We start from the raw sequence: 14,979 nt of genomic DNA, 5'->3' as shown, positions 1-14,979 counted from the left end.
TAACAGAGTGAAACACTCAGAGAAAAATACCAGGGCAGCTTCCAAGCTAAAATGTGGGGACCAGTTTATGGTACACATTTCAGCAGGGAGGAGGGGTCAGGGACTGTTATAGGCAGTGACTAGGTCATGGAAAATATGTGACTTCAGTCGAGACTTAAAGGAATGAATTTAGAGGGGTGAGAAGGAATGATAGGCTTACTAGTCTTCCGTGAAGCTAGCTCTAGAGCCAGCCAGGAAGGGTTGACAACCACCTGGTCCCCAGAGGAGTCTCAAGCGGTGGTGGCCATGCATGTCTATCATGGCTCAAATGCACTGTGCTCGGCTGGCCCACGCTACCCTTCTTTTGAGGGCTCCCCCAGGCCTCAGCCTTCATGGAAAGCAAGCTTACTGGAGCCTGGGCAGTTTGGGGGGCCATTGTCTCTGGAGCACTGAGTTGCTTTGCCTCCCTTTCCCGACCTCAGCCGGACCCATTGCTCTGGCACCTGCTTACCTGCCTTTTACTATTACTGTTGTTGGCAGGTTAATGACCTAGTGACTTCCTTGCCGGTCACCTTAGACTTGGGGGCAGTGAAAGTCTACCAGAGTGGCATGTCTACTGCCGTGGAAACGGATTTTGGGCTCTTAGTGACCTTTGACGGCCAGCACTACGCCTCCATTTCCATCCCAGGCTCCTATATAAACTCCACGTGCGGGCTCTGTGGGAACTACAACAAAAACCCCCTGGACGACTTCCTGCGCCCGGATGGCAGGCCGGCCATGTCTGTCCTGGATCTTGGAGAGAGCTGGCGGGTCTACCACGCCGACTGGAAATGCGACTCGGGCTGCGTGGACAACTGCACCGTGTGTGACGCGGCCACCGAAGCACTCTTCTTTGGCCCGGACTACTGTGGCTTCCTCAACAAGACGGACGGCCCCCTGTGGGAGTGTGGCACTGTCGTGGACCCCACGGCCTTTGTGCACAGCTGCGTGTACGACCTGTGCAGCGTGAGGGACAATGGGACACTCCTCTGTCAAGCCATCCAAGCCTACGCACTCGTGTGCCAAGCCCTTGGCATTCCGATCGGAGACTGGCGAGTCCAGACGGGGTGTGGTAAGCCGGCATCCTGTCCAAATGGAAGGCCACGCTCACGCAGAGGGCCGGGGAGAGGGCTTCTGGGCTCCATCAAAAAAATCTCCTTGTTAAGACCAATTGCCCAAGAGTGAGGGGGAGGTGAAAATAGCCAGACATTAGGAAGAATGAATGGTCAAAGGATCTTTACTCTCCCTCCCCCCAACACCCAATACCATAGCCAGAAAATGAGAAACCATTGATGAGCCTCAGTGGTCTGGAAACCCCGAACACGTGGCAGGAAGTGCTTGGCTCCAGGAAGGCCCTGTCCCCGGGATGGCTCTCCCAGAGTTAGGCAAGGTGGTAGCATTTTCAGAGGTGGAGGCAGTGATCTTTGTGGCCCTTGAGTAAACACAGACACTGCTCTGAGTAATCAAACCTAGCTTTGGGGGAAAAAACTCACCTCCCAAGTGGAACCAACAGCATTTGTCCCGTGGCTCTTTTTTCTCCACCTTCCTTCCCTCTAGTTTCTGTCTCTAGCTCCACAGCTTTCCTCTGACCCACTGGTGTTGGTGGGGAAAGGGCTGCAGACAGAGAGCATAGAACATCAGGAAAGAAAGCCCTTTATCAGAAATGCTAAGTAGTTAGGAAAAGCTCCAACAGTGTGGGGAAATTCAGTTCCTTTAGAATTACCTTTAACATTAAGCATTTTGTACCCTTTAGTTATCTGGTTTTCTCCTTCTATCCCCCCTAAACTCTCTTATCCTGGTTATATAAATTTTTAAAATAAGCAAGCAAAATAACAGCTTCTTAGAATTCTGCTTTTTTTTTTTTTCTTGGCCCTTGGTTTTCTCCACAGAACGTTATATCCATGCAATTTAGATTCCCGTGCCGGTGAAAAGGTTTCAAAGTTTCTTTCAGTTCCAAGACTAAAGGGAGAATTTTTTCCTATCGGTATAGGCTAGATTCACAAAATCATCATGTATCAGATTCAATTCTTAGGGAATTGATCAAACCACTAAGACTGTTTTCTTGTTGCTTGGTTGTGTGATTTGACCAGCCTCGATTCTGCCTGGAGCATCCAGATCCTGACTCAACTTGAGACTGAACATGGCTTTTTTGGTTTAATCTAAGATCCTTATATAACCTAAGCCTAATTAAATTGCCTAAGATAGCTATTTTTTTCTCTAATGGTACTTTTTCCCTATCTTCCACATTCCCCACTCCTCTCTCATGTTAGTAGGATGAATCCTAGTTGATTCAGACAGCTAGTTTACCAGTCCCTTGAGCCCCTGACTCTTGGATTCAACCAGACTCAAACATTTATATAGACTCAGATGCTTTTCATGTAAGAACCAGAGGCTTCTGAGGCAAGAAGGGCCTTGAGGAGGCACCTAGTTCCAACCTAGCCTCCTGGAGGAACAGGCACACACATTCTTTTCAGATAACCAAGGTTCTTTCTTCTTTTTAAGATCCCAGAGTATTCATTTTCACAGTCTTCTTTGGTCACCTAGGTATTTCAAGCGCCTCTCTGTCAGAAATTTCACGTTTTCAAGTGACTGCTCCCAAGGTTCCATTTTTCATTTGTCCTGCAAGTTGAATTTATTTCCTCCTAAGAGTGGGCCATGCTGTATAAGCTCAGATCAACGTCTATGTCCATCAGTCGAAGATCTTAAAGCATCTTGACGTTTGTAGATCGTCCAATAATAAATCGGTGTTGAACAATCTGTTTAGTCTAGTTAGGATAACAACCTGAAGTTTAATTCAGCCAAGGTGAGCAAATGAGAGTCAAGTTCACAGTTCAATCTCGTTTCCCAGTGGTTATCACAAAGCAGTGGAGCTTGTTTCTACAGACTTCAACTCAAGTCTCTTCCCTGACGCGTGGCCACTGGGCCCTCATTCTAGGAGCTAAGCGTTCCAGAAGGAGCGCCCTTCCTGTAGGCCCCTGCAGGTGCTGGATCTCTGTGGTTAGCACCTGGGGCACTCACCTGTTGTCGCACTCTCTCCTCTCCCCCACGTCAGTGTCCACGGTGCAGTGCCCGAGCTTCAGCCACTACTCCGTGTGCACTAGCAGCTGTCCGGACACCTGCGCGGACCTGACGGCCTCCCGGAACTGCGCCACGCCATGCACGGAGGGCTGCGAGTGTAACGAAGGCTTCGTGCTCAGCACCAGCCAGTGCGTCCCGCTGCACAAGTGTGGCTGTGACTTCGACGGCCACTACTACACCATGGGGGAGTTCTTCTGGGCCACGGCCAACTGCACGGTGCAGTGCCTGTGTGAGGAGGGCGGGGACGTCTACTGCTTCAACAAGACCTGCCGGGGTGGGGAGGTGTGCGCCGTGGAGGACGGCTACCAGGGCTGCTTCCCCAAGCGCGAGACCGTGTGCCTGCTCAGCCAGAACCAGGTGTTGCACACCTTCGACGGCGCCGCCTACGCCTTTCCCACCGAGTTCTCCTACACCCTCCTCAAGACCTGCCCCGAGCGGCCTGAGTATCTAGAAATCGACATCAACAAGAAGAAGCCCGACACGGGGCCTGAGTGGTTGCGAGGACTCCGCATCCTGGTGGCTGACCAGGAGGTCAAGATAGGAGGAGTCGGGGCTTCGGAAGTCAAGGTAAGACTCCTGATGCCCGTGCGGCTTTTCTGATGAGTCTCGCCAAGCGAGGGAGCCATAGTCTTCAGGCCTGCCTTTCTGCCTCTGACCACGGGTGGGTTCCAGGAAGGCAATGACTCCGAAGTGGGGGCATTTCCTAACGTTCCGCACCAAATCAGTCTCTCGGGGGTGAAACGGGGTGAGGCTGGAATCTTGCAAATTAGGTATAGCACTGGCAGGACTAGCTTTCTCCATAACAGCCAATGTTCACAGGACGCTTACTACGTGCCAAGCACTATTCTAAGCAGTACCACACCTAATCCTCTGAGGGATATGTTTTCATCCTCATTTACGTTCTACCTATGGGAAAACTGAAGCACGGAGAGGTTAAGCAACTTCCTCAGGGACACATAGCCATAAAGTGGCATTTGAGCCCAGGCAGGCTGGCTTCCAAGTCTGTGCTCTTTACCCTGTACTATACTGACTTGCCTACCTGTGGATGGGAACCCATGTGGGTAATGCAGACAGTGCCCACAGGGGCACCTCCTGCCCCTCTGACCTGGTCCAAAATATGCATCAGATCATTCTGATCTGATTAGGCATCCAGATCATTCGTTCTAGAAGGATCATTAGGAATCGTCTAATGCCACTCTTTGTTTGCACATGAAGATCCCAAAAGGCTAAGTGAGGGATGGGGGATCTCACAGCTCAGTGGTGGTGGAGCTGGCATGATGCGAGGGCAGCTCTCCCTGCTCCCAGCCCAAGTGTATGTCGTAATATCACAGGAGGTCTAATTTAGAAAATAAAAGTCAACGCAGTCTTGCGCCAGGAGCTTGGAAAACACACATCCACAGACTAAAGAGGCTGTTTTCATTCCCATCGACCCACTGGCAGAGATTAATTTATTAAAAGAATAGTAAAAGGTAGATAGGTAGATGGACAGCTAGATAATTAGAGAGAAACTATATGGTCCCAAGGGGCTAGGACACAGGAACAGTCACATATGAAGGAAAGGAAGGAGCCAGAAAGGTGGGGAAGGAAGGGTGCCATCAGTGAAAAGGAGCTGTCGGGCAGCAGGAAGAAGCCACATGTATGTGGAGACAATTTTCCTCACATTTCACCTCTGTCTGTGGCTAGAGTAGGGTCTCATGTATACGCAAATAAACAGCAAGTGTGTTGAATCAGAGGAGTGGAGAAAGAAAGAAAGAGAGATGCCCATGAAGAAACCGTTTGTGTGTGTCTGTGGTTTCCATAGCCTGCCAGCTTCTTGACATTTCTCAAAGGGCGAGTCACGGGGCAGAACCATGTCTTTATTTCACGGCGGAAATTGTGGGTACTCCGTGTGCATCTGGAATTGATGATAGTGATTTGGTTTTTCAGCTGAATGGTCAGGAAGTGGAATTACCTTTTTTCCATCCTTCGGGGAAGCTGGAAATCTATCGAAACAAAAACAGCACGACGGTGGAGTCCAGGGGTGTCGTGAGCGTCCAATACTCGGACATTGGTCTGCTGTACATCCGGCTCTCCACCGTTTACTTCAATTGCACGGGCGGGCTGTGTGGCTTCTTTAATGCAAACGCCAGCGATGAGTTCTGTCTCCCCAACGGCAAGTGCACGGACAACCTGGCGGTGTTCCTGGAAAGCTGGACAACCTTCGAGGAGATCTGCAACGGGGAGTGTGGGGACCTGCTGAAGGCTTGCAACAATGACTCGGAGCTGCTCAAATTTTATCGGAGCCGCTCCAGGTGTGGCATCATCAATGACCCCTCCAACAGCTCCTTCCTCGAGTGCCACGGGGTGGTCAATGTCACCGCCTACTACCGCACCTGCCTCTTCCGCCTGTGCCAGAGCGGGGGCAACGAGTCGGAACTCTGTGACTCTGTGGCGCGGTATGCAAGCGCTTGCAAGAACGCCGATGTGGAGGTGGGCCCCTGGCGGACCTATGACTTCTGCCGTAAGTTGGGGCTCCGTGATGTGGGAGGCCACCTAGGGGGTGCGGGAGTTGAGCTCAAGGACAGTCGGATGCTTGTGTGTACCTTCCCAGTCTGGTGTGTCCTTTGGAAGGTCCCTCACCCCAAACCAGACTGTTTCTCACGTTTATTTCTGTTTCTGATCACACAGTGTCTCTTCATTGTGGAGCAATTAGCCATCCTATTGACTCCTGGTTTTAGCTAGCGGAGCATACGCGTCATACCAAAGACTCGAAGGCTTTGTGATGGCCGCAATGGTGCCTTCTTTCTTGGCAATGAACGGCTCCATTCTTTCAATAGAAGGTGATCAGTCAGAAGCCTTTCACGGAGTAGAGATTAGCACTGCTCCCTGGGGCAAGCCTGACAATGGCCATGAAGAGAGTCCCATGTTGCTGTTTTTTCATTTTGTCCCCCAAGTATCTGACCCCTCTCAGCAGGGCGGTGGCAGTACTAGCAGTAATTAGAATAATGCTGAGAAGCCCTGACATATAACACCCGTGGCAATGGGGGAGGCCAGAGGGAGGCATGAAGTAGAAGGGCAGGAGGAGTGGCAGAGAGGACGGGACCCATGCCCGGAGCAAGGACTGCCCCACCTGGGCTTCAGCACGCATCCCTTTCCCACCAAAAAGATTGGCCCCAAACCCAAACCAATGCCACCATTAGGATTCCATCCTCTACGTCTGTTCATCTCTCTTCCACTGTATCTCCTGCTATCTGGTTTGTTTATTTCTCAAAACCTTTTATTTTGAAATAGTTGCAAAGTTATAGAAGCATTGCATGAATGTCTGTGTGCCCATTGCTCACATTAACCCACAGTGAGCATTTTGACCCATTTGCTTTATCATTCTCTCTTGCATGCTCTCTCTCTCTGCATCTGAAAGTAAGTTACATACATCATACCCCTCTGCCCCTAAATACTTTGGTGTGTATTTCCTTAGAATAATGACACTCGTTTACAGAACCACAGGATAGTTACTGACCTTAGGAAATTTAACACTGATACAATCATTTAATATCCATATTTTAATTTTGTCAATTGACTTGTGATGTCCTTTATGGCTTGCCCCCTGCAATACAGATCTAGTCCAAGACCATATGTTGTGTTTAGAGCTGTTATGTCTCTTTAGTTTCCTTTAATCTGGAATAATTCCTTAGCTTTCTTTCTCTTTTATTGTCATTTTTAAAGAATACAGCCTCCCACCTTTTAAAATAGAATGACCTTCCATTTGGGTTTGATGTTTCCTCGTGATTAGGTCCTGCTGTGTGTCCCCTCTCAGACTTCTGCATAGGTAATGGCTGTTTTTCTCATGGTATCGCGTTACATACAGTGCATATACTGTCCAGCCTCTCAGTGGAGATGGGCACGCTGGTCCCCTGGTCAGGTGTTGCCAAATGTCTCCACTCTGTGGTCACATTGTTTTGTTCTCTTACAACTAATCAGCTACCAGTGGGGAGACCATACAAGTATCCTGCAGAGAGAGTGTGAGAGAGGATGATAAAGCAAACGGGGCAAAATGCTAGCTGTAAGCTGATATCAAAATCCTCCACCTCTCTTTAACGCCCATTGATGATCTTTGCTTGTATGAGTCTTTTTAGCATGAGGATTACAAGCTGATGGTTTCCAGCTCTAGCACTCTGTTCACTTATTTACCAAAGTATAGATGCCATTCTACTATAACCAAGAGGCTTTCCTTTTCTTCTGTGTGTCTGCCTGTCATTCATCTATTATTCATTCAACCATCCATCCATCCATCCATTTATCCATTCATCGATCCATCCATCCATCCATCCATTTTTCTACCTACCCATCCATTCATCCGGCCATCCATTTATCCATCTCTCCATCCATCCATCTTATCTCAATCATCTTTTAATTGAAGTATAATTAACATATGGTGTTATATGAGTTTCAAGTGTACAATATGATTTAATAATTCTATATATTTCTCAGTGCTCATTGCTATAAGTATACTTCTAATCCCCTTTATCTATATATTTCACTGCTCCTTCCATCCCCCTCTGGCAACCACCTGCTTGTTCTCTATATTCAGGAGTCTGTTTTTTTCTGCTTGTTTCTTTTTTTCTTTGTTTGTTGATCTGTTTTGTTTCTTAAATTCTACATAGGAGTGAAATCATATGGTATTTGTCTTTCTCTGACTTATTTCTTTTAGCATAATACACTCTAGCTCCATCTCTATCATTGCGCATGGCAAGATTTCATTCTTTCTTAATGGCTGAGTAATATTCTATATATTCTATTCTATACTCTCTCTCTCTCTATATATATATATATATATAGTATATCTATACATACCATATACACACACACACACACACACACACACACACCACATCTTTTTTATCCATTTGGCTATGGATGGACTCATAGCAACCTAAGTGTCAGTCATCTATCTTATCAATATGGACACACACATTCCTGTTTTTTCAATTATTTATATTTCATATTATATTTGTTCATGATTTTGGTGCTAAAATTATTCCAAATTTGGCCTGTGGGAGCTCTTCAAGCTGCCTCCTATGTCCTTTGGGCATGCCTTGGTCACTTTCTTACTTTCTGGTATAACAAGGTGCTCCACATTCGTCCTGTAACCTTCCCTGCCCCAGACTAGGATCAGCCATTTCTCCAAGAAGCCCTAATTCCCCCTGGTAGAGACTGTTCCTAGAAGCCAGGATCTGGGTGAGGCTTATGCATTGCTATAAGGGTATTCTTGCTTTGCCATGAAGCCCTTTCAACAGAAACATCTTAGAGCTAAGAACTAAAACACACACACACACACACACACACACACTGCATACATACATATAGGATTGTCTTTTTATATCTCTGGTTTCTGAGCTTTGGGAGCCCCAGGAGCTTGTGGATGGTTTGGTGGCTGTCATCTCAGAAAAGGCGATGATATTCTCAGTGAACCTTAACCACACCAGGGAGGGGTGAACAGTCGATGCTGTGAATCCTAAAGCTGGAATTCTGGGCGCATTCATATGTCACCTACAGGGAGAAAAGCTCCAAGTTCTCTCCTGACCACCACATCTCGTGGCACCTTGTAATACATTCCCAAAACCTTCTTTTTAATCTGCCTCCATATCCTCTCTGGTCCTCTCTGCAGCTTATCTACTATGATCTCTGTCCCTCTCCTGGTCTCAGCTTTCTGGTTGCAGTTCATTCACGGTATGGGGTTCCTGAGCCTGCCCCCTACCAAATCCATGTTGTTGCCCCGCCAGGTCCGCTGTCCTTTCAGACTATGAACTCCACCCAGCAGGCCGTGTTTCTGGGTTGCTTTTGTAGTGCACAGAGCACACTTTGGTGGCATTGTCGGTGTGAAGCACAGTGCAGTGGGGATGATTCCCTCTTTTCCTGGGTGTGATGGCTGCCGAGAATAGCTTCTCACCACCCCTCCTCTACAGATCCCTCCTCTTTACAGTGCCTTTTTTTTAGAGAGAGAGAGACTTGTGGACAAAAGCAGCCAAGGGTCTGGCAAGAAGGACTGGAGCGTGAACGTTTGATTAAGGAAGACTCTGGTACTGAGGGGTTAATCTGGCCAGGGTCTTGCAGGCTGGGCTTGGGCTGAGTAAGAGCTGCAAATCAGGAACACAGTCTTCTCTGGGCCCAGCGGAAAGAGAGAGAGGAGAGACGACCACCGCTCTGTGTTCCGAGATTCTGAACCAGCCCTCCCGTTGGCAGAGCTAGGCTGCCCAATTAAATAATTTCACAGAGGCATTTCAGGGGCCAGAGGAAGTTTTATTACTTCACGTCTGTATGTTCCAGACTTTCAGACAAATTCAGACAACACAATAAGTCATCAAGTGAGAGCCATTTAAATAAGTCATGTTATTTGCTATCACCATAAACCTGCAGTCCATGTTATAACATTCATAATTTAGAGACAAATGTGAAAATCCCTCTGTACGGACATATTTAATCAGTGCTGAACTAGCCTTCAACTCCAAAGCCGTATGGTATTGTAGTCAACGGGAGTGGAGATAGTCCTTTAGCCCAGAGGAAAAAAGATTGGCTCTCAGTACATGGTGCAGAACTGTTGAGTTGGTACTTGTGGGCAGAGCTGTTATTGCCAAGCAATTTATTTCTCTGTAGTGTCCTCTCTGTCCTTGGATTGTAAAACACTATCAAGGAGTGAGAGTGTGCATAAAAGCTAAAGAAAGTTGTAAAGAATAGGCCCCTATTGTCCCAGGGGATAGTGGGGGCCTTCGCAGAGCTCTGGACTACACAGACGTGCAGGCAGATTTCTCCCGGCTGCTGGACTCCTCCATGCCCTGCCCGGGTTACATTTGGGCAGGCCGAAATAATAAAGAGAAATGGGAAGATGACCCGGAACTGTATGGTGAGCATCCCGTACTGTTACCATACTGTGTGCCATCCTTCGTGGCTCGGAGACATGATCTATCAAGGAAGGCTTCCGGGCAGAAGTGCAATATGAAATGATTCTTGACAGATGTGTAGGATTTGACTTTGTGGGGTTCATCCAGGCGGGGGAAAGAATGTGAGCAAAGAAGGTGGGGGGACCAGGGGCAGAAGGCGGGGAGGAGGTAGAAAAGGCCTGAGGATACCCGGAGCAGAGAAAGGAAAGACAAAGGGAAAGCCAATTTATAGAGTAAAAATGCCTTCATAAAGTATATCCTAATAGAAGGAAGTGTGAATAGGGGAAAGGTTTTCTATTTATTGAGGCTGTACTGTAGACTTAATATATTAGGTCATTAATCCTCAGAACGACTGTGCTAGGTAAGTATCATCTTTATTTAATAAAAGAAGAGCCCAGGCTCACAGATGGTACCCCCAGGTCTCTATGGCCCCAAAGCACTGATTCTCTCTGGGACACTCTCCCTCCAGAGTCCTCAAGTCAGGGGACTTAGTGTTGGGAGATCCGGATTCGAGTCTCTTTACAGGCTGGATTAAGTTATGTCCCTGAACTTGAGTTTCTCATCTGTGAGACAGGGATGAGAAGACTTTGCTTCTCTCCCAGGCTGCTGAGCAAAGTTAGACCAAGCTGTCCACAACGATGTCTGGCATGTAGTGGGTGCTCACTAGGGCTCATGGTCTTGGAACCTTCTACACGGAAAGCTAAGTGCCCCAGGAGCACGGGAGCACACGAGGGGTTCCCTGAGCCTCTGATCACCCCAAAGGAGGATGACAGTAGTGCCGAGCACACGGCAGTCACATGCAGCGTGTGCACACGTACACACCACATGCGTCTAGCGAGTGCACTCACGCTCTCTCTGACCCCTGTCCCTTGCTCAAGCCTGTCTTCTCCTTGGCCACCCTCAGCTCTGGAATGCCCGGAGAACAGCCATTTCGAGGAGTGCGTGACATGCATGGAGACCTGTGAGACGCTGGCCCTGGGCCCCATCTGTGTGGACACCTGCTCTGAGGGCTGTCAGTGTGACGAGGGCTATGCTCTGCAAGGCAGCCAGTGCGTCACCCGCAGCGAGTGCGGCTGCAACTTTGAGGGCCACCAGCTTGCCACCAATGAGACCTTCTGGGTGGACGTGGACTGCCAGATCTTCTGCTATTGCAACGGCACAGACAACAGCGTCCACTGTGAGAGCATCCCGTGCAAGGGGGACGAGTACTGCATGGAGGAGGGAGGCCTATACTACTGTCAGCCCCGCACCGACGCCTCCTGCATCGTCTCAGGCTACGGCCACTACCTGACCTTTGATGGCTACCCCTTTGACTTCCAGACCAGCTGCCCCCTCATCCTGTGCACCACAGGAAGCAGGCCAAGCTCAGACACTTTCCCCAAGTTCGTCGTCACAGCCAAGAATGAGGACCGGGACCCGTCGCTGGCCTTGTGGGTCAAGCAGGTGGACGTGACTGTGTTTGACTACAGCATTGTGATTCACAGGGCCTACAAGCACACGGTGCTGGTGAGTAGTCAAGGCCAGACAGCAGGAAAGGAGTTGTGGTGATGTGAGCATGGGGGTTCTGGGTCAGCGGGCCAGGCTGCACCTGAATTGGGTTGGCCTAGAATCCAAGGAGAAGCATAGGATGTTAGAGCAGAGAGAGGCCCTGGAGATTTTCTGTCTCTATCTTACAGGTAAGGAAACTGAGCCTCAGAGAGAAAAATGTTCTGCCCAAGGCACGGAATCAGGAAGAGAAATGGTATCCTTCCTCATGTAGCAGAGTCTGTTGGAGAGCACAGACCTAGATTCGAGTCCCGGCTGGGCTACCGCTGTGTGTCCTTGGACAGTCACTCCATCTGCAGAAAAGAACACGTGCCTAGCACGGCTTAGACGTCTCTAAGTGGTACTACTGCCCCAACCACCTCCTTCCCTTTGTGGAGACCAGCATGGTGTCTCCCTGCTCTGGCCTTCTTCCCACCTCTTCCTGTCTCCCCACTGGCCCCCATGAGATCCGGGAGTTTAGGAGTCTCGCACACATCTGGAGCCCTCGGGGGCCTCCTACAATCTTCCCCTTGGGCCTCAGTTCCCTCCTTCTACCCTCCACTCCCTTGACAAAGATAGGGGAAGATAGGGCTGGAGGAGCTCTGTGTGCTCATCGTCAGGCCTGAGGACATCAGCCCCTGCAACAGACCCAGCCCCTCCTTCTCCAGGGTCTTGCTCTGAGTGGAATCAGGAGTGCTGACAAACCAGCCAGCAGCCCCTGCCCAGCGTTTTGGAGGAGCTGATACGGGGCGTGAGCCTCTTGGCATGACCCTTGCTGACCTGTGGTGTAATTTATCTCTAAGGAGACTCCTTTCCACCTTGTATACATTCTCTGAAAAATGCTGAGCTCTTACTGGAGAGTTCCCTGAACAGCTCTCCAGATCTCTTTCCTTCCTTAGAATCGCCTTACCCTCCCTCTCTGGCAGAGAGAGGCTTCTGAGCTTCCTAAATGCCTGCCCTTTCACGTTTATCCAAAAATGTGCCTTCTTGGCATCTAAGGCAGGGGACTCGCTGTGCCCATTCTTCTTCCCTTCCTTGGATATTATACCCAAACCCCTGACTGCTTTCCTCTGTGCTTCCCAGAACAGTTGGTCCCTACACCCACGACTGCATGAATCGTATTGTCATTCTGGGGGGATGCTCATGTCTGACTCGCTCCGTACTGGTCGTGGGCTTCTTGAGGGCAGGAACTCTACCTCATTCATCTTTATGTGAAATGACTCTACAGCGCTCTGATGTCAGGACACTCAACACATTGTCAAGTGGATGAATGAGATGACATAATAGTCCCTCTCTCCTACGGTCCCTAGGACTTTCATTTTGTTGCTGACCACGTCCTCATCATCTGTGGGATTAAATTGCCACAGAGGCAGGATAGGAATACATTGGATGCCTTGCTTGTAGCTGCTTAAGTCTTCCCACAGACGTCCAGATAGCCGAAGCTGCCCTTTGCAGTAACAGCCCTCAACTCCATTTTGTCATCACATGTGTTAAAATGAACACATGGGTCACTTTGTCCAAGTGGCTTACATCGTATTTGTCTTTTTCTCCTCATCTGATCTATTTCTACCCTTAGATTTATACATTTTCCTGCAGTTCCTTATCCCCTTAACATTCAACACCTTTCCACCATTCTACCATTTTCTTCTTCTAAAAATATAATTTGCCCGTAGGTCCTGTCCCATGCATTGTATTATTGAAATTGCATTTTCTGCCTCATGTTACACACTCTTTGGCACTTAGGTGTATGGATCTCTGAGACTCGCATGCTGTTTTCTGACCCAGTTATTTTCACAGGGAGACCACTGGAGCCTCGTGAACACTTCCTCTCTTTTGTGCTGTCCCTGCTGTCTTTCGTGGTGGCTAATTCCCAGCTCTCCCTAAGTGTCTCCCTCCCTTGCTACCTGCTGTTGGGCCAAGGCCCTGATGGGTCAGCTCACCTTCCCAGCATGTGTCCTGCCATGGTCTCATGGTATGTGTTCATGCTTAAAGGCAAGAGCCATGGGCACCACACAGCTGGTTTCTTACCCCTTAAGTGATGGAGAGGGAAGGGAGTATGCATTTCCCTGGGCTGCCATCACAATGTATCATAGACTAGGCGGTTTTAAGCAACAGAAAGATATTCTCTCCCAGTTCTAGAGGCTAAGAACCCCAAATCAGCTCCTAGCTTCTGGCGGTTGTAGGCAGTTGGTTGGCCTGTGGCAGCATCACTGCAGTCCCTGCCTCGTCTTCATGTGGCCTTGTCCTTCTGTGCTTTCTGTTTCCTGGGCCACATTGCTCGCCCCCTTTAAGGATGCCAGTCTTTGGCTATAGCACCCACCCTGATCCAACATGACCTCTTCTCAACGTGATGCACCTGCAAAGACCATATTTCCAAATAAGGCCACCTTCACAGGTACTAGGGGTTAAGACTTGAGCCTGTCTTTTGTGGGGGGGACACAGTTCAACTCACAACAGGGAGTAAGTGATGGGCATCAAGGAGGAATTGATTAAAGGGGTGGAGGGGGGAATCCTAGCCAGGGCATGTCTTATGTCTTTCTTTCTTTCTTTTTTTTTTTTTTAAGATTTTATTTATTTATTTGAGAGAGAGATAGCATGAGCAAGGGGTAGGGGCAGAGGGAGAGGGAGAGGGAGAAGTAGACCCCCTGCTCAGCAGGGAGCCTAACGTGAGGCTCGATCCCAGGATCCTGAGACCATGACCTAAGCTGAAGTCAGACATTAAACCAACTTAGCCCCCAGGTGCTCCAGAGTCTGTCTTTCTGAGTCACCCAGCAGTCCTAAGTACTCAAGCTGCAAACGGTGTATAGCTTGCAAATCTCTGACATGAAGATCGAGTTCAGGATGCTTGAAGGTTCTTTTCTTTGGGGGCCTGAGGGATAGATTTAGAATTTACTTTGAATTATTAATATGCATTCCAGGATCTGCTTGTTCAATAATTTGCATTTGTTTTTCCCGTGATGTTATTATTAGTCACTGTCAAGAATAATGTTATTATTAGTCACTGTCAAGAATAATGACCATCAGGGGCGCCTGGGTGGCACAGCGGTTAAGCGTCTGCCTTCAGCTCGGGGCGTGATCCCGGCGTTATGGGATCGAGCCCCACATCAGGCTCCACCGCTGTGAGCCTGCTTCTTCCTCTCCCACTCCCCCTGCTTGTGTTCCCTCTCTCGCTGGCTGTCTCTATCTGTCAAATAAATAAATAAAATCTTAAAAAAAAAAAAAGAATAATGACCATCACAATGACAGTGTGCAATGAAGTGTTGGGGGACACACAGCAGGGGCCCCTGGGTCACTGCTGATGCTCCCAGAAGTGGAGGTGCCATGGAAGTGATTCCTTGGAACGCAGGGTCCCTCTATGACTCTGACCTTGCCTTGCACTAAGCAGTACAGAAGGATGTAGGGAAACCACTAAAACAAGGGACACTAGAAATAAACATGCTGTCTA

General features: G+C 48.8%; 1 protein-coding gene across 2 annotated transcripts in view; it reads left to right on the top strand.

The window, feature by feature from the left end:
• The window catches only part of LOC103662490 (tubulin-specific chaperone cofactor E-like protein), a 147,072-nt gene that overhangs the window by 98,976 nt on the left and 33,117 nt on the right, over window positions 1-14,979 (top strand). For both annotated transcript variants that reach the window (XM_040631114.1, XM_040631115.1), the window contains 4 exons: window positions 520-1,090; window positions 3,071-3,663; window positions 5,023-5,596; window positions 10,915-11,516. In XM_040631114.1, the coding sequence (XP_040487048.1) occupies window positions 520-1,090; window positions 3,071-3,663; window positions 5,023-5,596; window positions 10,915-11,516 (2,340 nt within the window). The remainder of the gene's footprint in view (window positions 1-519; window positions 1,091-3,070; window positions 3,664-5,022; window positions 5,597-10,914; window positions 11,517-14,979) is intronic.

Source organism: Ursus maritimus, unplaced genomic scaffold, assembly GCF_017311325.1.
Source record: "Ursus maritimus isolate PB19 unplaced genomic scaffold, ASM1731132v1 scaffold_16, whole genome shotgun sequence".
Lineage (NCBI taxonomy): Eukaryota > Metazoa > Chordata > Mammalia > Carnivora > Ursidae > Ursus > Ursus maritimus.
This window is presented reverse-complemented; position numbering and strand designations above follow the sequence as displayed.